The sequence below is a fragment of the Acyrthosiphon pisum genome, chromosome A1 (genome assembly GCF_005508785.2).
Source record: "Acyrthosiphon pisum isolate AL4f chromosome A1, pea_aphid_22Mar2018_4r6ur, whole genome shotgun sequence".
Classification (NCBI taxonomy): Eukaryota; Metazoa; Arthropoda; class Insecta; order Hemiptera; family Aphididae; genus Acyrthosiphon; species Acyrthosiphon pisum.
In genome coordinates this window covers 39,448,408-39,474,924 of record NC_042494.1, presented here as the reverse complement: position 1 = coordinate 39,474,924, position 26,517 = coordinate 39,448,408, and the positions used below count along the sequence as shown (strand labels likewise).

Below are 26,517 nucleotides of genomic sequence, written 5' to 3'. Positions count from 1 at the left end.
TATATTTTCAATCTTTTTGATTGGCAAACATAAATGTTATTAACATCAAAAATCGAAAATAAGCTGAAAATTACAGATGTTTATAAATAGCAATAAAAGACCTAAAATATTTTGAAAATGTAATCATGTCTTGAAAATGTTCACATAAATATTTAAGAAAAATGTAAGTCTTTACGGTTATTCTTTTCTAAATAATATTAAAAAAATTAAATTTTTTCGTTCGGAAGTTGGTGTAACATAAAATATTCCCGCTTTTCGTTTGTTTTTTTGTTAGTTATTAATTAATATTTAATATTAATTTGATTGTGATTGTTACCCCTCTCATCTCCCGGAAAACCAACTAGGTAATTAAAATTGTATACTAAAAACCATTTCAAGATTGAAGTAAATATTCCGCTCTAAAGCGTGACGACAAAAACGAAATAACTATTTAAAAAAAACATATTATGTAAAACTAATGCTGACTCCACTTACAATCGAAAAAGTTGGAATTATTTGTATTTACATAATTTATATAGGCATATGTATTTCTCACCTGTCACCTTTTGGACCTTGAATGCCAGGTTCGCCTTGAGTTCCTGGAAATCCTGGAACACCTGCATTCCCTTTTGGTCCTTCTGGCCCAATGTTACCTGTTTATAACGTTTATTTAAATTAAATCTTTAAAATGCAGGATATCACACTTATATAATTTGTTAATATGTTTGTATACCAAAAAAAAGTGTCAACATAGAGGGAATATAAATTGTATTTGAATTTGAATTACCTAACAAAAAAAATACGAATATGACGTTACTTATTTCAACCTAATATCAAAAAGTTGACAAAAATAATGTTTGATTAATATACGTATAAATAATAATGAATAACGTATTGAGTTGTTATCGTCAATAAGATATCAGACAAGTTTAAATAGTAGAGTTTTACTTTAGTTCAGCATAAAAAATGTTTGACATTTTACTGTAGTTTAAGTTATTATATGTAATAGTTTACTGTAATAATTTATTAGGTATAATAAACTAATATTATGGTCATTACAAATAATACATCGAAAGTCATTGAAATAGGTACCTAATGAAATCAGTATAAAACACTACCTAGACATAGTATAGTTTATCTACTTTAATATTTCCAAAGTCCAACACATGAAGGTTTTTAAAATAGGTAATCTAAAAATCATGATTTGACAAAAACTGTATCTAAATCTCAAATGGTTATATAACATTTACTTATATCACACACAACATACAAGTTAAAAACCACTAACCTCTTAGTCCTATTGGTCCTTGCAATCCGATTTTTCCGTCATCTCCTCTTGCGCCCATTGGTCCACGCTCGCCCTAAATAATTTAGAATTTATGTTTTAATGTACGAAATTTGACATTATATAGGTAGGTATTTAAAATGAATGCAATTTAAACTAAACGGACATACGTGTTTGCCATCGAGACCTTGTGGGCCTGGTGGTCCAACTACTCCTGGTTCTCCTTTAGAGCCGGTCGGGCCGTCTGCACCCGCTGGACCTATACACCGACATGACATTCTCAGTACTTACATTACATAAATCACTAGACATTTACAATAAGAATAATAATAACAGACATTGTTTACTTTATTTTGATTGAATTCTCTGAAATACCGAACACCATAATATATTATAATATATCGGTAAAGCACGATTGAGCATATATACCTTTTTAGTAACACGATTGAGCATATAGGTACTCTATAGTATTCTTGGCTTATAAACCATGCAGTATTTTTTTTAATTCGTACCATATTTTGATTTAATTATTTTCATAACTATTATTATAATTGTTATCAAACAGATTTATGAAATGTGACTATATTATTGACTATAAAATCATGTTATTTTTTTGATCTGTTATATTTTGAACTATTATAATTATTTAAATAAATATTTTTGTATAATATAGTTTAAAATGGAAAATGAGAACGTTGCTGAGTTTTTTATGCTCAACCGTGTAGGTTTTCTTTTGTATTCCAATTTCCTTTGATACGCCGACGAATTTGCTCAATCATGTCGCAAAAAATATGTTTTATGCTCAATCGTGTTTCAGCCTAACATATTAGATACCAGGGAAAAATAACCCCGGAAATTTAGTCCCCAAAAATAAACCCTGTGAAAAAATAACCATGGGAAAAATAACTCCATGTGAGATTTTGCAAAATTATAAAAAAAGGTTTGCATAGGCAAGGGGGACAATAATTAATATTTAATTATTATAATTTTCCTTCTGACAAGTGTCGCCAATGGGTGGCTGGCGGCTGCTTTCCACAAAAACTTCATGTTTTACGTCCAAGTAAATTGTAAGCTTTTTATTTTTCTCTCTATGTTGATTGAATAATTAGTTGTCTTACGACCTTGTATGTATATGTCTCTGCTCCGCTCATTATGGCAATAAGTACAGATCGTAAATTTATTTAAAAAAAATAAAATTATTATACTAGTGTGTATTTCTATCCAGACCATCTTATTATATTATTGACTATTATTATAAACTTTCAAGTCAATATCACCTTACCGTAGAACAGTAAAAATTGGTTCATGTAATCATATAAATAATTAGTGAAAATAGATCTAAATATTTGCATATCATTGCGTGTAGTAAAATGTATAACACACGTAAAATTGTGATTTTCCCAAAAATAATATTAAATTTGGATTCAATGATAAATTATTGTATACATTAAAAATAATTCAGTGCGGAGACAGTTATATATTATTTACATTTCAAAATAAATGTATTATTTGTTTTATATTTTATATTATATAATTGAAATTGTATTAAAATATTAATGTACTATGGCTAAAAAATGTACTATTTGTTTTTAAATCACACATAGATTGACATTGAAATCTCGTGAATATGTGTTGGGTAAGTTTTTACGGGTAGACATCATTTTTACTATAGGGTTATTTTTTTCGGGATTTTTATCGGGGACTAAGTTTCCGGGGTTATTTATTTGGAAAATCATTATATTAGGTAGATAGGTACTATATTAATTGTGGTGCAATGGAATCATATTTAAATGTTCTCGACAATAGGTATATTTTTTAGTCTGATAAAATAAAAAATGTTAATAGTTATAATAATAATAATAATTACTACTTCATTTGTACTCACCATACTGTCCATCGACACCTTTAAATCCTCTTGGGCCAATTTCACCAGGTGCTCCAGGTTGACCGACGGGACCTATATCAATTGCCTTTCAATTAACACTAATTAATGAAATTAAAGCTCTTCCGTGTATTTACACACGTGGTAGATCGAACGATATCACTCAAATTAGATTACACTAATTTAATATGCTATACATTATAATATATAGCAAAGATCAAAGTAATATAATAGAACCTTTTTACAGACTGTCATGTACAGAAAACGTGGGGTGACTGATTTGTATTGATTTTGTTTATCATTACTGATTGGCAGTCGATACTATAGATACTGTAGATAATGAAATTTAATTTTAACTACATAATGTATACATTTTATTACCTTTGGCACCAACGTCTCCGAGCTCGCCTTTTGGACCGATAAGTCCTGGAATACCTTGTGTCCCCGGCGGTCCAGGTGGTCCTAAGTACACAATAAATATATATATATATATATATATATACAGTACTAAGCCAATTATATTGCAGCGCAGAATAAATTTGTCAATTTTTCACCTGTAATTCCTATAGAACCTTCTTCTCCTTTAGCTCCTTGTCTCCCTATTTCTCCGATCGGACCTTTTTCTCCTGGCACCTACGGGATTGTAAAATATTATTATCGTTAAAATAATTGTATAATTTTGAAATAGGTAACTATTTATCAATACACACTCCAACTGGTCCTGGTTCTCCTCTTAATCCGGGGTTTCCTAATGCTCCGACTGGACCCTAGATATACAAAAATTTATAATGCATTTTTAAAAATGTTTTGTTATACTGTTAGGTATACGCAATGCGTTTTGACATTGTATGGCAGTTGATAAATGTACAGTAGCAATCAACATACTTAGTTATAAATATTTTGACAAATAATATAACTAAGCCGTAATAGAGTGAACAAATAGTGGGGAAAATAGGGGGACTTAAGAGTGCGATGAATAAAGATAATTATTAAAAGCTAACTGTACTTGTTACTTTATAGTTAATTTGGAAAATCATAAGGAGTGAATGATATCTTCCAATGAATGTTAATTCTAAAATGAATGAATCTAATTATATTCAATATTTTTGATGTTAGGTTATTATTATTTATTGACTATTGTAATTACCATAAGTGATATTATATTATGTAGGTATAGATTGGATTATTTTAAATTGTCTTAGAAGTGGATTTTGAAAAATGTTCTGTATATGTTAAAGGGTCAACAGAACCACGCTGAAAGCTGAATGTTGATTGGACATTTATGATGTACTTACACGTTTTTAATGTTCTAAGCAGTATTAATAATATATTAGGTGTCAGTGGTTATCTTTACTTAGGAGTTATATACTTAACACACTAGAAAATACCGTTGTTGATGATAATTATTTGAATAATAATGACAAAAAATAAAAATAATTAAAAATATATCAAATTATTTTAATAAATTCAAATTAGATAGAAACCTATTAAATATATTAGTAATATATACTAGTAATTTATTACAATTATACGCGGTAGGCATTTTATGGTAACACTATTTTTTTATTATGTGTGTCAAATATATTCCTCAATATTGTGTACTTTTTTTTTCAAAAATATCTACATTTACGACACTAAAAACTTTTTATTTAAGTAAAGTATTGATTAAATATTGTGCTGAATATTATGTACACATTGTATTTTATTATGCTCCTAACCACTCATGCGGTTATGTCGTTCATTTAGTAAGGTAGGTCAAAATAATGAATAACAAGTAGAATATTATTTCATCTATAACATAAAAATGTATTACTTACCATTTCTCCCTTTGAACCTTTGAATCCTTTTTCTCCGGGAACGCCGATTTCACCTGTTATGGAATAATTGATGGTCCTGATAACAATTGACAAAGCTGATAATATTATTAAACGTTAGACCCAATATCACCTTTATCTCCGTCTTCTCCTGGTGGTCCAACGGGCCCTGGTGGTCCTGTAGAAAACAATAAATATGTAATATTACGTGAGACATTAATCAAAGTCAGATAGGTAGGTACTAGTTGCAAGTGTTTTTTTTTATTTTTACTATTTTTTTTAGTATAATATTCAAAAACTTAAAACAGTAATCTCAATAACAGTCACATGCGATTATATTTTATACTACATTTATAAAAATATGAGTAAATAAGTCTAACGTTATTTTATGAAAAATTATATTTAATGTTACCTATTCGATTAATTAAGAGGACGTCCTACCCGCATGTGTTGTCTCTCTCTTACTAAGTCCCTGAGTTCCTTTTTTGTATTGTTAGCTTAAACCTATATTCAAACTTAAATGCAAGAACATTATATTATGTGTTTTTTCGTTTAAGTAAGTTATGAGTATTTAAAATATTAATATTTGAAAATGTTTATATGATTTACTTAAACATTTTAAAATCGCAAAAAATCAACGAGAGAACACAGATAATGTTCTTACATTTAAGTTTGATAATAGGTCAATTCACTTTTATGTGTAAGCTAACAATACAAAATTGGAACTGCTGGACGTAAATGTTGGTGTATTATGCGTTAGTAAGATAGAAACAATATGGGTGGGTACGACGTCCTCTTAAACATACAATTAAGGAAATAAATTAATATTATGAAAAACTGATGGTTGAAAATTCCTTCGTTGCACACTTATTATATTATAATATATAAGTATTTGACAATACAGTTAGTATACAAAATAAATAACAATTAAAAGTAAAATATGAAAATCTTGAGTTCTTAAAATCAATACAAAACACATGGCATTTAGTGAAAAAACCAATATTAAAAATATTTTTATAATTACAGACATCTTTATTTATAAAAAAATGATTACCTATAATAGACTGTCTTAAAACTGAACGTACTAACCTGGAACGCCTCGTGCTCCCGCAATTCCGTCGTTTCCCATTGGTCCAGTAAGACCTATTTCACCCTAAATTGAAACAAGTTGAATTAAAAACAAATATAAAATATTTTATATCATAAAAATATCAGTTCATATTTTTTTGAAAACAATTATACAGTTTACAACCATGCACAATCCTGTAAAATAGGATTTATATTTTGTGGTATAACGAGAACAATTTAATTCCACCATTAAACTTTTATTTCACGTTACTCATTTTACAAATTTTTATTATTCTTAAAACTAAATTGGCCATCCTTACACCTGTCACATGACTCATGGAAATCTCCCCGCACATCGATTTACAAAAATAAATTAAATAAATGGAAAAATATAGGAACAGTCAAACAATCAATTTATACAAAATAAAACGATTAAGGTCATAAGGTGGAACAGAAACCCAAATACCAACATCTCAAATAATTGTGCATACCCGACTAAGACATGCATTTTTATGAAAAAAAATCTATACTTCTGAATGTAAATCGTGCAGCGCAACTCTAAATATTAAACATATAATTAATGAATACATTTTGAAGAACACACAGGGGGACATTAAGCAAGTCATATTAGTATTATTGGTTAAAGTTTAGGTTTAGATCTGAATATTGAAAGAAATACCATCAGGTTCTTCAAGAAAAAACATGATATTATACTGAATACACTATAAATATCAATGAATTACTTTTATCAGTGGCGGATTTATTTGGGGGGGGTGGGGGGAGGGGGTGCGTAGCGATAATTTCCTATTACTTAATTCTATAGGTTAATATCCTAAATATATTTTTAAATTAGATATATTATTTAGTGATAATGACCCAGTCATACAAGTCAAATTTTTTCATAATCAATAAAAAAAATTTAATATTCATATATTTTATTTTAATTAGGTACATTGATTGAAAATTATAATTAAATGAATGCGTCTATATCTTAAATTGTTTAACAATTTTATTCTTATCAATTGAAACTTTAATAAGCTATACGTATTACTAAACTAGTTTTTAATTTTTTTGTCATTCTTTAGATTTACAAGGAGTATAAATTTATAAAAATAAAGGAAATATACAATTTAATTTTAATAATTTACTATTTTTTAATCGTGTATTTTTGTGTCTAACAATTAAACCTTTATTCGTGTGTTAAAGAGTAATATTTTGGAAGTTTTAATTATATTACCTATGTATTGTTAACACTGTACCTTATCTCCTTTTAAACCAACTGCACCTGGTGTACCTGTAGGTCCTTTGCGTCCTTCTGCACCCTAAATAATATTAATAATAATAATATAAGTTATAAAAAAATCAAGTAAATATTAATTATGACACTAAATACCTAATATGACAATTATTTAAGGATTGATACAATGGTCAATAAATACATTCAAATCAAATTCGTTTTATTAAGGTTTTCTGATATAATTCAAATTTTAAAAAACTTAAAATTTATTTCACTTGTGTAGTGCTTTTAAAACTATAACTATAAGTCATCGTTTATCGACAAAAACATAGTTGAGGAAGTTTTCTAAGACTTTTTTTTTTGAGTGGGAATTAAATGAAATATTTATTTGTCTTATATTTTAAGAGTTTAGTTTAAAATAGTTTTACACATAGATTTTAATACTAACGCATACCTACAACAGAAAATCAAAGATGTTCATAATAGACAAAACATAATTTATTATTAAAAACAAATTACTTATAATATATATATATAATCTTGGTAAAAAAAAATTATAACTAGATAAATAAATACATTTTAAAATAACGCCAGATTTTTCTTTTTCTATCAAAAGATATGTTTTAATGATAAAATGATAAATATTGAAATAATAAAAATCTTCTTCGTTATTAAGGGTAAATAAATTATAACCATCGTTAACATACTTTTACCACAATAACAAAACCTTGGAGCTATGTTAAAAGCTAGAATAAGAATATTGAATACTGTATTCCAACATTTGAAATTTGTGTTATGCATAAAAAATAATTTCAAATGTATATTATATCAGATAATATAATTAGGTGCTTATTGATTTTTAGTTTCAAAATATTCATATGATAGATATTCTATATTTTCATAATACCATTGAGTATGTAAATTATATAAAAAAAAAACCGGTGAAGTGCGAGTCGGACTCGCGCACGAAGGGTTCCGTATCATCATTAGCTATAAACATGTTGGCAACGTTGCTTATATTATAATATATTCTATGATTTTTAGTATTTATTGTTATAGCTGCAACAGAAATACAGAATCTGTGAAAATTTTAACTTTCTAACTTTCATGGTTCATGAGATACAGCCTGGTGACAGACGGACGGACAGCGGAGCCTTAGAATAGGGTCTGGTTTTACCGTACGGAACCCTAAAAATGATAAAATAATATAACATGTATAAATACTAGGTATAATATAATTTAAATACATTCAAAATTTCGAAGCACATGGAGAACTTCTGAAAACTGTATACAAGTAAACTATTTTGTGATTAAAACAAAACAATAGCTTATTTTTTCTTTTTCTTGTTTTAATAGGAATTTTAATCCCGTACAAGAATTATTTAACCTCTTCATGCATGAATTAAATTGATAAGACCACTGATAACAACTGATAAAAGAAAAAAAAATTGTATTAAATGATTAAATCGATAAACCATAGCTCAGTGTTAATCTGATGTTTGGAACATTATACGAAACGTTACGAATATTATCGTGTAATCATTTAGGTTATGATAATAATTCTCAATTTTATATGATTTTATAAAATTATTTTCATAAGTGATAACAGAGGGGTATCATATTATGATACTTCGTACATGAAAATTTCGACTAAACACTCAAAGCCACATGGCATTGAAACTGAAATGATTAAAAAAATACGATTCTACAAAGTATTGTTTACAAATCTTACGGTTAATATTAGTTATTAGGTGCATATTGTGTACCTACCAAATATAGACATTAAAATGCTGTTAGAGCTGTTTATAATATTATTCATTCGGATACTGCCGTAATAATGTTTCTAAAAGGTTATAAGTTAAACAAAGTTTTTCAAATGAATTTATTTTGACCTGATGAGTTTGGAATTTTTCTGAAATAACTGAAAAAAAAACACTAATCAAATTCGAATGAATTGAATAAAAGTAGAATTCGTCAAAAGAAGATTTATTCCAAAATAAAAAAAATACTACATGGTGTTTAGTCTTTGTATAGTCTTTAATTCAGAATAGTGAATACACTTACATATTTGATATAAATCGTATATTTTAAATTATGGATTAGCTTATATTATTTATCTTTTAACGGTCTGATATAAGTAGCTCAATAAACGTTAGTAATAAGAAATATATTTATTTATTTTTAATTAAAGATAAAGGTATACCTAGGTACTTATCTATCTAAAATTAATAGTTTTACATTTTCATTGAATCTAACTTTCAATTTCAGAACAGTTTAGAATATAATATTTAATATTTATAAATCAAATATAACACAATAATTATTGATAATGAAATAAAATAATATTTTTATATTACTTTAATAATATAATATTCATTTTTGTATAACTCAGGAATGGGCAACTCAATGCTACTAGAGAGCCAATTTTGAAAGTGCGAAAATCTAGAGGGAAATAGAGATGTCATAGAAGGCAAAAAAAAACTTTTTGTTTACCATGCCCCTATAAATAATATAATATTATTTAAATATAATAGCTAAATACTAGATAATTATTCATATCTACGTTTTACGATGAATATTTTATCGATTTCAATAATTTTATAAATATAATAAAATAAAATACAGAAAAATCCTAACGTTTTATATTTTTATAAATTAATTTGAAATGTTGAACGGGCCAGTAAAAATGGTACGTGGGTCGGATGCAGTTATACTATAACTCATAAATATATTCATACATAATATTTTAAAAATTAGAATAAATTGTAAATCCTTTTAATATTTGAAAATAATAAATATTATTTTTCTACTATTGATCTTATTTAATGTGTTTACATAGCATAAAAATATATATATAAATGAGTGTATATAACTATAAACGATTGAATTTAATAGTCGTTTCAAACATTTAGGTAAAATTGCCGATAAAAAAGAAATAAAAATGATAAAGTAATATTTTAACAAGGGTTTATGTTTGTCCTCTTACCCGTTATGTATTCACGTCGGCTGTTAATAGATGATGTGGAAATATTAATTCATCCAAATGTATGAGCAAAAAAGTGAGAAAAATAAAGCAAATATAATGATGAGTAGGATTCAGTAATTGGACCAAAACACTTATATTTGTTAGGTATGCATTTACGTTGCCTACCACAATATAAAACGTTATTGATTCCCATATAACATTCAGATTTCAGATTTGAAGTTTAAATACCCATATATTTTTCATTTATCATTCAATAGAACGATATATTTTTAAAAATCGGGAGGCAAATCTAGTACTTAAGCTTTTTCAAAAAAAATTCACGGGAGGAATTTCGAGTGTGTCTATAATATATATTATATACTACAGGATGCAACAAAAGTCGGTTCCTCAATGATACTAATAATAATAATAAGCTGGACAGCGGGAACTGTAATTTAAGATTTATTTTTATCATTTCGTTAAAACTATTTAAAAACCTTTCTTCTAAATTGACTTAAACTGAAATTGATTAATAAAGTTTTATTTGTTTGTGAGGTGTTCATATAAAAAAAAATGTCCATAAAAGTTTATTTCTGAAAAAATACCATGTAAGTAACTATCTTTTTCAATTTAAATAACGCTGTAAGTGTGCATTCTTTTACCTGTGGTCCTTCTTTGCCAGATTCGCCTTGTTGTCCTTTATCTCCAGTTGATCCAAGAGGACCTGGAGGTCCAGTGTCACCTTAAAAATCATGTTTCTAATGTTAAAACCAATGTAAAATAAAAGAGAAACTTAACTATTCTTTCTTGAAGATCTATAAGTGAATCTACAGTACCGACAACTATTTGTTGAAAACTTCAAAAATCTCCGGTTATTATTTTTTGAGTTACAAGCCAATTTAATTTCATTAAATCGCAAAATTAGCGTAAAAATTCCCGTTTTTCTTTAATTTTTGTTCTTTTTTCCGAATTGTTTTAAAAAATACGGGGAATTTTAAATTATTAGGTACCTCTTAAAAGTACTAGCTAGATCCAATTTTTTGGAAGAAACGTCCCTCAACGTTGAAAATTGAAGCATTATTTCGACTACATCTCGTGTAAACAGACACAAAAATAAAAAATAAATTTAAAAAAGGAACTCATTGTAAAATCAATAAATTTGTGACTTCCGTTAGAAAATTCATAAATTTTTTTTAAATGTTTGGAAAAATATAAACAAAATTAAGAAAAAATTGAAACATTTACGCAACAAAATCGAAATTGTTATTTTGGTGTAACTCAATAACGAATGGTAGATACTAAAAAATTTTACCAAATGGTTATATTAGCATTTTATATAATATGTAGGTATAAAATAAATATCTGACATTTTATATTTTTTTTTTGTTTTTTTCCGTAAAATATGTCGATTCAGAATTTTTTGTTATAAAAAAATTTAAAATTGAGTACCTACTATAGACTCCACATATGTAATTTATACTGTAACTAAAATATTGTTGTATTGTACCTATGTTAAATCAGAATTTAGTATTGTATTATAATATACCACCTATTGTAGAATTGGAAACAAAAATAATAAAACCAAAAAAACAGCTATATATTATTGAAAAGAATACGTTGCTGATTCAATAACATTATCTTTGATAGACAATAGTCATAAGTTAGGGTGGTTAATTATAAAATACGGGATTAATTTTTTTTACTAAAATAAAACGTTAATTTTTAATAAAATAACAAATCATACTTTATTGGATAAAAAAAAAATTTAAACAATAGAACTTGAGGCTTAAAATAATATCCTTATAATTTTATATAAAAAAATAATTTTTATACCTTTTGAATATTTAGGTACCTATATAATGATATTAATTTGCTTTGTAGTTAGTAGAAGTTGTATAAACTTTAGCATCTATTATTGCGGTTGTAATGTCTTTAGATATCTTTATAAGTATGAAAATGGGACATGTTTAAAAAACGGGACATTTAAGCGTCATGAAAGCTTTTTCAGGACACCGGGACAGACATTTAATATACGGAAGTTCCCCGTATATAAAACGGGACATCATAAATAAGTGGATTATACTTTGAATATAATATTTTTAATTTTTACTGATAATACAAATTTTAAAATACAAACCTTTTAGTCCTGCTGCTCCAGGTACTCCCGGAAATCCTGTGAATAATTTGACGATTTGTTTTATCAAAATTGTTTTTATTTTGAATTACTCAAATATAACAAAAAATTATAATTCATGTCGATTTACCTCTATCCCCTGGGAACCCTTGTAGTCCTGGGGAACCAGGCTCGCCTAATTTTCCAGGTGGACCAACTGGACCTGGAAGTCCTTCTTTTCCTATTAAGTCAAATATGATAAAAAAAAAGTGTATTTAATATTATAATAATATATTGATCAATTAATAAAAAAAAAATTAAAATTTATAGTTTTGAAGTATATTTTTTTAAATTTTTCAAAAAAGTTCATAATGTAATAATATATTATTAAGTCGGTCTAATAGATAATGTATAGATTTTATAGAAGAAAATATCATAGTAAGTTTGCTAAAAAATATTAGTAATAATTTTTCTTTTCATTATTTTTACCTGCGTCACCCGGTCTTCCTGCTTCTCCTGGTAATCCTGGTTGACCCGATGGCCCTGGTTCTCCAACAGAACCTATCTATAATGAAAAAGCTCAAATTACATTTTAAAAATACGATTATTTGCTATATACTAACTTCGCCTGATTGACCTGGTGGCCCAACGACTCCAGGGATTCCAGTAACACCTATTGGTCCCGTGTCACCCTAAAATTAAATATTTTATTATTCTATATATTTCTAAAACCTATTATAAATATACTTAAATATATATTTGTATTATATGGTTTTACTTTATGACAATTTAATTCATAGGCATGTTCAGACTTGGATGGCTGTAGGGGCACAGCAAATTTTTAAATTGTTAGACCTATTTTTTTTCGAGTCATGAAGAAACATTCATTTTTTTGTTACAAAATTCACAATGATAGGAATATTTTTTAATTATGATCAAAAAATATAACCATTATCAAAATAATAAAAATACTTTTTTCCCATCCATTATACAAGTTAGACAACATACAAATTGTAAAACTATTAACTAATCAGTATTAAATAATTTGAGTTTCTGACAAAATTTAAATAGTTTTAACAAGTCGTAAAATATCTAAACACATTTTTGAAATGATAATCGGTAATTGGATATTTTCAGCTAATAAAACAATATTATCACTGGTTAGATAAAATAGTATTTAACTATGATATCACAGCGCAAGACCTGGTAAAAGGGCACAACAGTATCATCGCATGTTATGTAGTTATAAAAAATTGATGAACATAATATTATAATGATCATATAATCACTAATTAATAAATGCGTAACTAAAAAAATTACAATTAATCAAAATCTATATGTCCTGCAGGGTACAAACGATTTTTTTTATCCTGGCATGATTTTGTTGGAGGCACAGTCTGCCGGGGGGCCAGTGCCTACCCGGCCCCTCCCGTAAACACGCCTATGATTTAATTTGTATAATATATTAGTTGATTTATAAGATACTAACTGGAGGACCTCGTTCTCCCGGAAAGCCAGGTAAACCATCTTTTCCACTAATTCCGGGAGCACCTGGAGGACCGACAAATCCTCTTAAGCCATCCGCACCTGTCCTATGCAATTTAAATTATTAATACTTTGCAACATGCATGATTATCTTTAATTGATTAAATAATATACACTTATGAATTTATTGTACAATTAAATCGCTCCAATGGAATGGCTTTAACCACCATTACGACACGGTATTTATATTTTATTATACTATGTATATATAATATCTAAATAAAAATCAACAAGACATCTGTGACATCTTTTTTTTGCTATGTAATATCACGGTATCTTACCACATTTAACTATTTTTAATTTATTTACAAAATGCATAGTATTAATCCTATAACACCCTATAAATACGTGTGCCGAAGTAGTATCGTTTCATCACAATAAGATCCGTGTATTTCTACCTTTATAACTAAGTGCCTTGTTAAACTAAACTTTAAAATTTTCTCGTATTCAACTTTGATACATCTTATCAGAGATTGACAATGATATATACATAAAACAAACCATAATCTATAATATAATATGGTACCATATTCATAAATATAATTAATTAACTATTACAAACCCGGTATTCCACGTTCTCCCAAAGCACCAGTAGGCCCAGGTTGTCCAGTATCACCCTGTAATTAATTAGGAAATAAGAAAAACATATAATTTCATGTAACATTAATCTGTGTTGATATATTATTTAGTTGTAAATAATATTTATATATTATATTATAGTAAATAAAATATGTTAGGTATCTATAATAGTTGATTAATCAATGCAATGTTAAAGATACTTTTATACGCTTCAAAATTAACATTATTAATTTATATACCTTCTTATAGTTAATAGGTTGTGGACTCTCAGATTTTATTTGACGAATATTATGTTATTTTGAGTCTTATTTAACTAGAAATTTAATTTGGTAGTGATATTAATTATTAATAAGTATGGAATTTACCATAATTTGAAAGAATATACCTAATTTGAAAGAAAGTGATAACTATAGATATTATAAGTTACTTATAAATACACTTAGTTATAATTATCTTCATAAACTATTTATAACCATCGTTTATCTGTTCGAACTTGATTAATCGTTATTATTGTTCTAGTTTAAAAAATTACAGTAGTATACATAATATATAATCTACATTCTGCTTCGTATAAGTCGATGTCCTTATTGCATACCTTTGGTCCGGGGATTCCTTCAGATCCTTCACGGCCTCTTGCGCCTCTGAATCCCTACAAATGTATTTAAAAATAAATGTTATTATTCTTTTTTTATCTAAATAATTATTAAATGCATTAAACTAGGAAATTAGCTTTTAATTATAATTATGAAATTAGTTAATTTAAACTTTGGATTCATTTTGTTATCATAAATAACTAATAACATCTTAAAACTATTTCTTGTGTGACATTATCCTAAACTCATTTATTTAATTTACTTTGATACAATTATTAACACTTTTAAGTGAATATTGATTAAAAAAGAATGTATAAATTAAATATAACAATTATAACTTTTGATATAAAATCAGGTTGTAAACATTCAGTTTATATTTAAATAATATAAAAACTAAATAAAAACTTATTTTGAAAAATGTTCCATTAAACTTAATTTTAAAATACCTATTTTTGTGAATATATTGTAACTGTTCAAAAATAATGAATGTATATTTAATCATGAAAAATATTATTTTAAATGTAATATTTACTCTAGGTCCAGTTTCTCCTCGTTCTCCTGGTAATCCTGTATTACCCTGAAATACAATAAAGATACTTGTAGTGTTTAAAGTTTAAAATACTTCATGTGAATCATTCAATAATTATTTTACTGATCATAAGCGAAGTATTTCGTGTTGTTTTAATAGTTTATCAATAATACGTTTATAATTTAATTATAGCTCCGTTCAGATAGTCCGATAGTGCGCTAAGCCTCTGAGTTATCAAATACTTGCACCCGTCGACTCCAGAAACTGTTTTGCAACAGCAATAGATGAAATAGGTCACATTGTGAGAAATGTTACTAATATCTTGGAAAACCAGGAAACAAACCCCAACCCACAACCCCCCTAATTAACTTTTTATTGATATCGATCCCATTGGAAGCGATAGTGATATTTTTTTCACCATCTCTCTTTTAAATACAAAGATTTGAGGTAAAGAACCCTACAAAAGGTGAAAATTCCCACAGTGTCAAAATGTTCAAACCTATGGCCTGCACACCTAAACGTACTGTATATAATATATTTGTGTCATGTGCATAAATGTCAAATGTGGGAAAAATCTACATCCTGCACAAAATTGGCGGATCTTTTATAGTAAGATGAGCCCTATGAAAGGACCATACTCTGCCAACTATAAATCATATACATAATACAAGCAATTGAACCTCAAACACAACATTTCAAAGCAATAATATCAACAACTACCACCAACCAACTCTACTAGTCACTATTCCTGAACACCATCATCAACAACCAGCCACTGAGAATCTGACAAAACCACGTAAGTCTGCAAATATAACAGTGGGTCACCAATTATTTCAACCAAATTTCAACCCTATAAGCAACAATGAAGTCTCACTTTTTAAGTTCCCTGGTGAATTAAAATCTATTTTAAATACCCTTATACTCGTATACCTCCTCATGACCTCATCATTGTTCTCTCAACTCTAACAAAACACTCCACGTCATGATGTTCCGTCAATGGACGGTTCCTTCAATCAAGTCCCTCGTCTCCATAATATTAGTTAATTTAATTAATTAAATTTTATTTTACTTTGAACTATTTTGTATTACCTTACATCACTTGTACCTATTTATTGTAAATACCTATATATATAAAGTCATATAAACATGTATTATTATTTTACAATTTATTTTTTACGAATATTTCATCAAAATATAATTCAGATTCACAAAATCATTATAATATGCATGCCAAAATGTTTTCAAAATGTTATATTTTGTTAAATTTTTATGCATCATAATATCATAATAATAATTGACATATTTAGTGTACTAAATTTATTAGTACCTATATTATCCGTCGTCATCTATAGTGTTTATATAACAATTAATAACTGAAATATGATAATTACCTATATTTGATATTCTAATTTTTAACAGTGTACCCACTACCCAGTTGAAAACATTTTGCACTTATACCCTAAACGATCTTCAAAGAAATAATAGTAGTCTAATTTTATTGTAAGACATCGATAAAAATGTTTAAGTACTTCATCTATTTTTATTATGTTTTTTTTTTAGATTGTAATTTATATAATAACAGTGAAAATTATACAAGACTAAAGTGTAAATCTTAAAAATGCATTCAACTATGCTCGTAATTGATACAATAAAAATTTGTTTTAATTAAAATAATATTTTTAAGATATACCTATATATATTAAAAACTTTTTAAAAGTCACCCTATATGTACGTTTTTTGCAACAAGTTATTTTATGATCCTTTGATTACACATTAAAATTTACTTTACTAGTAATTTTAGATTCATCGTTCCAGATGAATGTGTTGATTTTGATGTGTGTTTTTTTTTTATTTTTGTGTCTGTCATCACCTTTTAGGACAGTAAAAGTGCTTGGATTTTCTTCAACAGTACCTTTTCTGATAGGAAAGTGAATCTAATTGGTACTTTGGGGGGGGGGGTCAAACATTTTTCCAATAGTTTTCAAAAGCGCCGTGAAAAACAAAAGAAAAATTAAGGAAAAACGTGAATTTTTCCACAAAATCTGTTTTCGAGAAAATTGATTTTGGTTTTTGGTGTAACTTTAAAACAAATGACCGTAGATACATGAAATTTTCACTGGTTGTTTATATTTCCATTTTCTATACATGATAAAATTTTCAAAATATTTTGATTTGTTTTGAGCTGTTTACGGACAATTTCAGTTTCCAATTTAATTAGTTTTGTTTTCTATGAATGTCAATAAAACTTTATTTGTTGAGTAAAAATACTTGAAAATTTAATACAAGGCTCCTACTATATTGATAAAATGACATTTTAAAAATATTAAAATCCTTTGTCACAGTTTTTTTTATTAGCATTTAAAGTTTAAAAATTTACAAAATATGGAAAAATCACGAAAATTACCTAATTATGTTGAGTTTATAATTCATAAAAATTTTTCTTTTTAGAACTAAGATTTTAAAATGTGATACAAGATTCCTTATAGGATAATCTATCTTTATCAAAAAAAAAAATGTCTATAAGAAAGTCAAATTAAATTTTTATGAGCGTTTGAAATTTGACATTTGATATTTGCTTGATTTCTCATGAGACGATTTTCTTATTTTGTTGTAATTAAAAAACGAATGACTGTAGAAACTTGAAAATTTCACTGAATGTTTATATTAGCATTTTATATATACGATAAAATTTTGAAAATAATTTGACTCTTTTTGAGCTGTTTACGGACATTGTAAGTTTTCAATTTTTTTAGTTTTTTTTTCTATAAATATCAATAAAGTTTTATCTATTGGGCCAAAAAGTGTAAAAAATTAATACAAAGCTCCTGATACATTGTTACAATAGCAGTTGAAAAATATTAAAAATACATAGGCACAATTATTTTTTATAAGCATTTGAAGTTCAAATTTTAACAAAATTTATCAATTTTAAAATTGAATAATTATTTTGTAGTTAAAAATTTATAAAATGTTCAACTTTTATATCTAAGGATTGAAAATTTAAAACAAGATTCCACGTAAATAATTAATTCTGTTACCAATAATTCTATGAAATACATAAGCACAGTTTATTTTTACAGTCATTTTAAGTTCAAATTTGGACGAAATTACATATTAAAAAACCTGGAATAACTATTTTAGTTATTTTGTTGTGATTGTATAATATTATTTGTGGGTACTTGAAACTTCTAAAGTATACTAATATATATCTACGATAGTACCACGGTTTATTGTTGATGTATAACGCGTTACCTGATTGATATTGTGATATGATTAATTTGGAATTTATTATTGATACCTATTATATAATTATATAATTGTTTTTCAATACTATAGATCTATAGATAAGTATACCGATAAGTATACCTATAATAGGTATGTCTAATACCTAGACTGACAAACCGTCTCCGCTCAGAATCGTTTTTCTTATACAGTGATATTTTATCATTGAATTCAAATTTAATACTATCCATTATACAGTGACCCACTTGTAATCTACTGTACAGCAGAGCGACATCCACTTACCCACCTTTTTTTTTTTATAAAGATTCGATATTTATAATTTCATAACAATAATTGTTAATAATTATAAAAAAAAACTGACTATTGAAACTTTAACAATAACCAATTATTTAATTTTCATAGTAAAACATTCTGATTTCAAAAATTAAATGAACTTGTTTGACTTGAATAGTATCTTTTAAAAATGTTTATTCCCTAAAAAATTAATATTTCTTTTTTGATATTAAAGTAAGTATGCTATATTATTTTATTTAAAAGAAATCCATCCTCATACTGAATATTTAGTGAGTACCCACTGAATTAAAAATTATTTATGGAGAACTTATTACTTGATACTATGGGTAATACGCTTAAAAAGTCCTTGGAGGTGACTGATGTGGAATTAAGAGATATTAGTTTCTCTTATTAAGAGCTGTATGTGGCATGTATAAAAGCCATTACTCAAACAGAAACATTGAAAGCAAAAATAATATAGGTACAATAAACGTTGTGAATTTCTCCCTTCTATATTAAAAAAAAAAATGTGTGTTAAAACAAAAACTATAATAACAATGCTATTACCTTATCTGAAGAAATAACAATAACTATCTATAATAATTGAACTGTCTATTCCTTATTTGTTTAAACACTTTTAAATAGTTATTTTTATTCATTTTAAACCAATCAAATAATGAGCATGATGTGTGAGCCAAAACTACATCTAAATCCAATTTCGGAGAATAGTTGTACCGAAGTTTGTATATGTATGTTTCAAAAATATTAGTTAGATGTATCAACATTTCGGCTAAGCCGATTATTATTGCTACCTGTTACTGCAGATACTAACAGAGAATTATACTGTTGATCTATTTTAAGCAGAAATTTTACTATGTAATCTTGCCCTAATCATATTTCCTTTTATATAAGCAAATCAAACGGTTACTTCTGCTGCATCAGGTTAAACGTTTTTGAAAGTTCACCGAATGGGTTTTCCTAACCTCTGGATATTAGGCTAGGAAATTCAAACGTGTAGAGTTAAATTACATACAAAAGTTGCTCTATCTGTTCAAAAATCTAATAAATTATAACTTGCGCAAACAACAAAATCATTTTTGGAAACCAAAACAATAATCGCAGGTTTTTCGATAAATAAATCATTTATAGAGTTGTAACACGTAAATAAACTTCAGACACTATATACTCATTAAAAGAAAGGTTAGATACAGCAATAATGGTCCTACGGGCTTTATATAATTAACTCTTATCAAGGGTGTGTACACTTTACACATACACGTTAGAACGTTACGGGTATGTTGAAAATGAATGTGTTTTTCTACGGAAAATAAAATCAAGGTAATAGCTGAATAACGGAGTTCAGAAGTTAAGTACCAAATCAAATTTAGAGGACCGCACAAGCTGGACTGGTTTAATTTTGAGTCACGGTAATCAACTAAACTGATGAATTAATGTACGGATGCAGATGTTTTAAATCGTAAGTAAATAATATACATTGAAAAATAAAGAATTGCAACTTTTACAATTACACTATTTAGGCATTCTAATTTCTAACTATATTATGTGAAATATATTTATTTTTTATAATATAATTTCGAAAGTATTTTAATCTACAATGCAAATCTTTTTTATCAGAGTTTTAGATAATGAGCGAAGCGATGAAAGTATTGACTTTCTACAATTATGTGTGTTTAATTTTTTAATTTTTAATTTTATTTTGTGTCTTTATACACACTACACAATAAGTAGTTGAAATAATGCTTCGATTTTCAACTTCAGTATCTTGTTCGACGGGAAAGTAAGTCTAGTTGGTGCATCGGAAGGTCAAAATCGGGAGGTTTTTGAAAAAATCAATTTTGGTTTTTGGTGTAACTCTAAAACAAATTACCATAGATCCATGACATTTTTACTAAATGTTTATATTATCATTTTCTATATACCATAGTATTTACAAAATATTTTGACTTGTTTTGATCTGTTCACGGACATTATCAGTTTCCAAATGTTTTAGACTTTTTATTTTTTTGTTCGCTTATTATTTATTATAAAATATATATACCTACCTATATCATTATTATATATTTATAATTAATTCCATCCAAATATTTCTTACTACAACCAATCAGAGGACAGGCCATTAAAACAAATACGTACAGGTCCGATATGAAAATAATTACTGTGGTTTATTTTAAATGTATAATGATTTAAAGCTTAATATTTAAAACAATAAGTTTGATATTCCATATTTTCTAGATGTTATTATGACGTTCTGTGTGATAAAGTTTATAAGCCGTCTGCAGATTACTCTGATTCAATGATTTGTATAATTGACTATGAATTAATAAGGGCAAGTATAAACACACACAAAAAGTCTCTCCCATATCGTGTTTTGACATGGTTATATTATCTCGATAACTAATATAAAGTCTAAAAAAGTTCTATCACATATAAAAAATATACAGTGCCAAACTTTTTTAAAGGGATGGTAAACTTTTGAAGAGCCTTAGATCTCAAATCCTCCCCTGATTTCAACCAATACTGCTAATAATACATTAAATGTGGGAATAAGTTAAATTTGTCATCACTGTTTTTAAAAATTGTATAAACCAAGATTGCTTTACAATTAAGATGTTATTACTAGTTTGTTTATTAAAAATACGCGGGTTCTTCGCATCTCCCTGGGCCGATTTTTCCACAGTCCACCTCTGGGGAGGAGGGACTAAACCTATAATAATATTGAATAGATAAGCTTAAAAAAAATTAGGATACCCAGTTAGTATAACTACCAGCTACCTACAGTATATAAACGCTTCTATTATACAAGTAGATATTTAATTTTATTCTCCAGAAATAGATTATACTTAATTAACAATTTGTAATTTAATTCAAATTTTTCGCAATTTTAAATAATATGCACCTACCGCATATGGTACTCTAAATTTTGTATACAATTCATTGATTTTAATATATACTAGTGTAATTTTATTAAAAATTCGTTTGTACTTAATGCCAAGTATAATATATTATTGTTAATTTCCACCCGGTCTCTGGTGTCTCGGCTGTGGAATTTGTGTGCACAGACATATTAGACATTGATATACATCTTTTGTGCACCTTCAAACTCTTGAAATCGCAGCTTTCCAATAGTTTCGATCCATTTGTCCGGAGATCATTGATAACTAGGAGTATTAATTCAGTCGTGGACGGGACTTTGATGCCGGGCGAATTGTCGAGAGCTCCGATATTCAATAATACAGGTATAGAATAAATAGATTATACGAAAATGCGTTTTAACTTTTAGACCGTAGGTATTAAAAATTATTCGTAATGCTCGCAACAAATGGATATTTATTACTTTATTAGTGGTTTTTATGACACGGACACGAATTATAGATTTTTCAAACATATATGTACATCGCAACTAGATTTTTGTAGTTTTTCAATCTAAACGTGCATGGTGGAGATCACTGATCAACATACTATCGAGAGCAGCTTTCCTGCCAGCTTTCCTGCGTAGGTAGGTACACTTAATGTCTATGGTATATCGTGTTCGTGTAGCTTTTAAACTGCTCCATATTTAACTCGCATATACATTATATATATTCGCACTCTGTACATTATTAATTATTCATCAAATCTGCGATGCATAATCATGTATATAGGTTCACAGGTACACACGACTCACGAGTTGATATTGATGACAATGTTTACGGACACGATCTCTGTGAAATGCCAAAATACGTACAGAATATTGTTTATTTCGATAGCTGATACCTTTGACGTGAGTGATTAATATTTATTTATGTACCGGAAACCGGCTAAACTTATTTTTTATAAACCAACGTACGAAAATACCGAAAATTGGCCACGGGCACAAATAAACCAAGTTACTAACGATTATTCTCCATTGAATAAAAATAAATAAAAACAAAACTATTTCGATGAACTGCGTGTGTAATACGCCGTAAAAAAAGTGTGTACATTTCATTTACGCCGCTCTACTAGTTGAAATTTACGCGCGAAATATAGATGAATCCAATTTACCGTAAAAGCGAATATACATTTATTCTGATAATGTAAGTGAATAAAATTTAGAAACACAGAATAAAAGTGAATTTCGTCATTCAACCTCTAAAAACACGGTAAATCTCAACTAGAAAAAGCTCCTTGTCATTTATTTCGTGTGAATGTCAACTTAATATTTTTTTCGGAATCAAAAGAGTATCGGTTTTACATTGATTTGTTGTAATTTTGTGTGTATACATGACCATTATTATATTTTAAGGTACTAATCTAAGTGCTCTTTTTAATTTTAAGCTAATTGGTACTTTAACAAAATCAATATTTTGATTTGACTAATAGTTTCTACGAATAATAATTAAAATAATTAATTTTTTTGTCTTACCCGATAACATGTTGAATAGCTACGAGAATATTTTACTTTTTACCTTCTCGCAGCACAAACTAGATCCAATTCACTGCTAGCAGTTACCCTCAACATTTAAGAATTCAAAAAAAGTTTTCAGATACGAAGAAAAAAACAAAAAAGAAACACACATCCGTTCAGAATCTAAAAAGAGACAGCTTATAAATATAATAATATAATATATAAATATAGTTTATTATAATAGGACACTCGGCAAAAGCGTCACTTTCTATTTTATACGGTACATATAACAATAATAATAATAATAATAATAGTTTTGTGTATGGTGCAATTTTGAAACTGTCGATTTAGAACGAGATATGTTCAAAGGAGGAAATTAAAAATCGAGCCGAACGACGTAATCACGATATACTTTTGATGGTAGCCATGGTATATGCTATAATGACGTACGATCGATCACCGCACGTGGTTTATCTACATCGTATTTACAATATTATTAATACGTAAATTAATTTCCACGCCGAAGGAAATAGGTAGGAACGATATTCTCTTACCATAATATTTATGAATCGATCGAATTTATAACAATCAGCGCCACCAATCGTCAATGTTATCAATAACTTATTATTAATGCATCGCAGATGGATAAAACACGCGTATAATATCGGTGGGTTGTTTTGGCAATAAAAATATTTAATATACCTCACTTTTTTATATTCTCCCCGCCGTATACCTATATATTATAGAAATAATCTTTCCGGCAATTGCCGTCTGCGGCCGCGGTATTGTGTCAAAAAGGACGGGCGTTTCCTAAAACCCCCACCCACAACTTACTTTTAACAAAAACAATTTTGGAGAATATTAATTAGTACGTAATAACTATAATAATAAGTTAGTTATAATTTATTTATTTTTCCTTACTCAGAATTCGTCCTATTATTTTTCATGTTTTCGTTATGTAGATACATTTGTTGATTTATATACCTATGGTATAACTATTTACTATTATATTGTATTACATATATAAACGGGGTGATCATAATATTTTACATATTTTTACCTTAAGGCGATGAACTGTTGAAAGAGTCTGTCGTGCCCCATAACGTGGTATATAGGAAAATAATAATATGCAATGTTGATACTCTACTTCGCTAATATAAATTTAATATTATGTTCAAATAAATAACCAAAATCATCATCAAAAAAAAATATTTTGCTCCAGATTAAATTATAATAAACGTTGAATGTCTGAAATAATAATTGCTCAACTCAGTGATTTTTATTTTTTATATTGAATTTATTTCACGCATGAACAATGATCGTGACGTAAACATGATAAAAACAAATTAAACATTAAAAACAAACGAGATAAATGCATTAAAATGCAAAGACACAATAAATAGCAGAATGAAATGGGAAAATAACCCGAGAGCCGATCGTAGCCTTGAAGTTGGTTTACACACACCCGAGAGGAAACAGTACAAAACAGACTTGATTGTAATAAAAAATAAATAATAATATACTATTCACAATGATTCTGTATAGGACAATATCGCTCTAAAATGCGATTATTTATCCCTCTGTAGATAATCGTGATATTATTATACGAACTAAATTGAAAAATAATCGAGAGAGAGCGGATGTCACCGATGAAAAGTCACTCAAAACATAATTGAGTGTATTCATAGCGAAATATTTTAAAATTTAAACGTGGAGTCATGAAAAACATTTAAAACTTAAAAGTAGGAACATGACCAAATCTCTACCTATAAATCTCCACCAAAGTATCTAACAAAATTGTTTTATTTTTTATTTTTTGTTAATAAATATTTAATACCCCAAATATAATAATATATTATGTATTTTTGATGAATGTATGAAAAATATATTTCTAATAACCATAAACGCTCCTATGTTGCTCAAAAAAAATGAAATATCTCAGTATTATAAATATACTTTAATAATGAAACACAATTTACGCCGTAAACTGATTCCAAACCCTAAAGATATATTCGTTGGCTCAAACTTTATGACTTTGAGTTAAGTATATAACCCTTATATGGTATATACGCATTCTTTGAGATTTTAGTAATATTATAGTAGTTTATTTTTTTTTTTTTTTACTGTCTCTCTATTCGAGTATAATACCTACTCGTTTACTTATCCACCGCCACCGCTCGATGCCGTTTTATATACGCTCGATAACATTTCATCATATACAGTATAATAACAAACCTTTTCATTGGATATTCAGATCGTTAAACTAAATAATGATCCCTCAAGATTACACCGTATTAGCTACCCACCTGTTATACATAATACATATGTAATACGTATCACATAATATTCTGTATTGCTGCAGATCACCTTAACATTTTAATCATCACACATCATTAATGCAGTATAAATACAATATATTGTTTTATATTATAATAACATTTTACAAAATATGTTCATTTGTTGGTTTTACGGTGTATCGCTTACCTATGAACAGTTTAATAAAATTGTTGTCCAATTTATTTATTAAAATGAAATCCAGACACTATTGCATTGCATTAAACAGAAACAACTAAACACACATTTTATATACATTTTTAATTAATATAACAAAACAAATGTATAATAATATGTAAATAATAAGTTATTGAAAACAATGAAAACTAAATAAAATATTAAACTTTCTCTGTGTTTCTGTTTACAAAAACAAAAATGCTGACAATATTTCATTTCATTATTTAATATCATTATGTTATACAGGGTGATTGATTAAGCGTAAAACACTCATTATCTCAAAAAGTATTCACTTTTTTCAAATTTTTTTTTTTTCAAAATTTTAGATCTACGCTGTTCTAGAATTATATAATTTTTTTATATTTTTCACCCTCATATTTATTAGGAAAAACACTATCAACTTCTGATTTTCAAATGGTAACCTATACTTTTAATTTCATAAATTAATAAAGCTATTTTTTTAATGAATTATCACGTTTAAATTTTCATTTTTCATTAATCCGTTGATGAGATA

The 26,517-nt window shown here is 27.2% G+C and overlaps 1 protein-coding gene across 1 annotated transcript in view; it reads right to left on the bottom strand.

Moving 5' to 3' along the window:
* Positions 1 to 23,606, bottom strand: part of LOC100164656 (collagen alpha-1(V) chain) — a 49,040-nt gene extending 25,434 nt beyond the window's left edge. The window contains exons 1-21 of the mRNA XM_029486220.1: positions 23,554 to 23,606; positions 15,593 to 15,656; positions 15,063 to 15,116; positions 14,451 to 14,505; positions 13,833 to 13,930; positions 12,967 to 13,035; positions 12,833 to 12,908; positions 12,495 to 12,584; positions 12,368 to 12,403; positions 10,893 to 10,972; positions 7,288 to 7,350; positions 6,050 to 6,113; positions 5,094 to 5,138; positions 4,964 to 5,016; positions 3,857 to 3,913; positions 3,701 to 3,779; positions 3,528 to 3,608; positions 3,150 to 3,221; positions 1,435 to 1,523; positions 1,268 to 1,340; positions 536 to 632 (exon numbers count right to left, since the gene is read on the bottom strand). Of these exons, the coding sequence (XP_029342080.1) occupies positions 536 to 632; positions 1,268 to 1,340; positions 1,435 to 1,523; positions 3,150 to 3,221; positions 3,528 to 3,608; positions 3,701 to 3,779; positions 3,857 to 3,913; positions 4,964 to 5,016; positions 5,094 to 5,138; positions 6,050 to 6,113; positions 7,288 to 7,350; positions 10,893 to 10,972; positions 12,368 to 12,403; positions 12,495 to 12,584; positions 12,833 to 12,908; positions 12,967 to 13,035; positions 13,833 to 13,930; positions 14,451 to 14,505; positions 15,063 to 15,116; positions 15,593 to 15,656; positions 23,554 to 23,606 (1,448 nt within the window). The remainder of the gene's footprint in view (positions 1 to 535; positions 633 to 1,267; positions 1,341 to 1,434; positions 1,524 to 3,149; positions 3,222 to 3,527; positions 3,609 to 3,700; positions 3,780 to 3,856; positions 3,914 to 4,963; positions 5,017 to 5,093; positions 5,139 to 6,049; positions 6,114 to 7,287; positions 7,351 to 10,892; positions 10,973 to 12,367; positions 12,404 to 12,494; positions 12,585 to 12,832; positions 12,909 to 12,966; positions 13,036 to 13,832; positions 13,931 to 14,450; positions 14,506 to 15,062; positions 15,117 to 15,592; positions 15,657 to 23,553) is intronic.
* Positions 23,607 to 26,517: the final 2,911 nt, after the last annotated feature.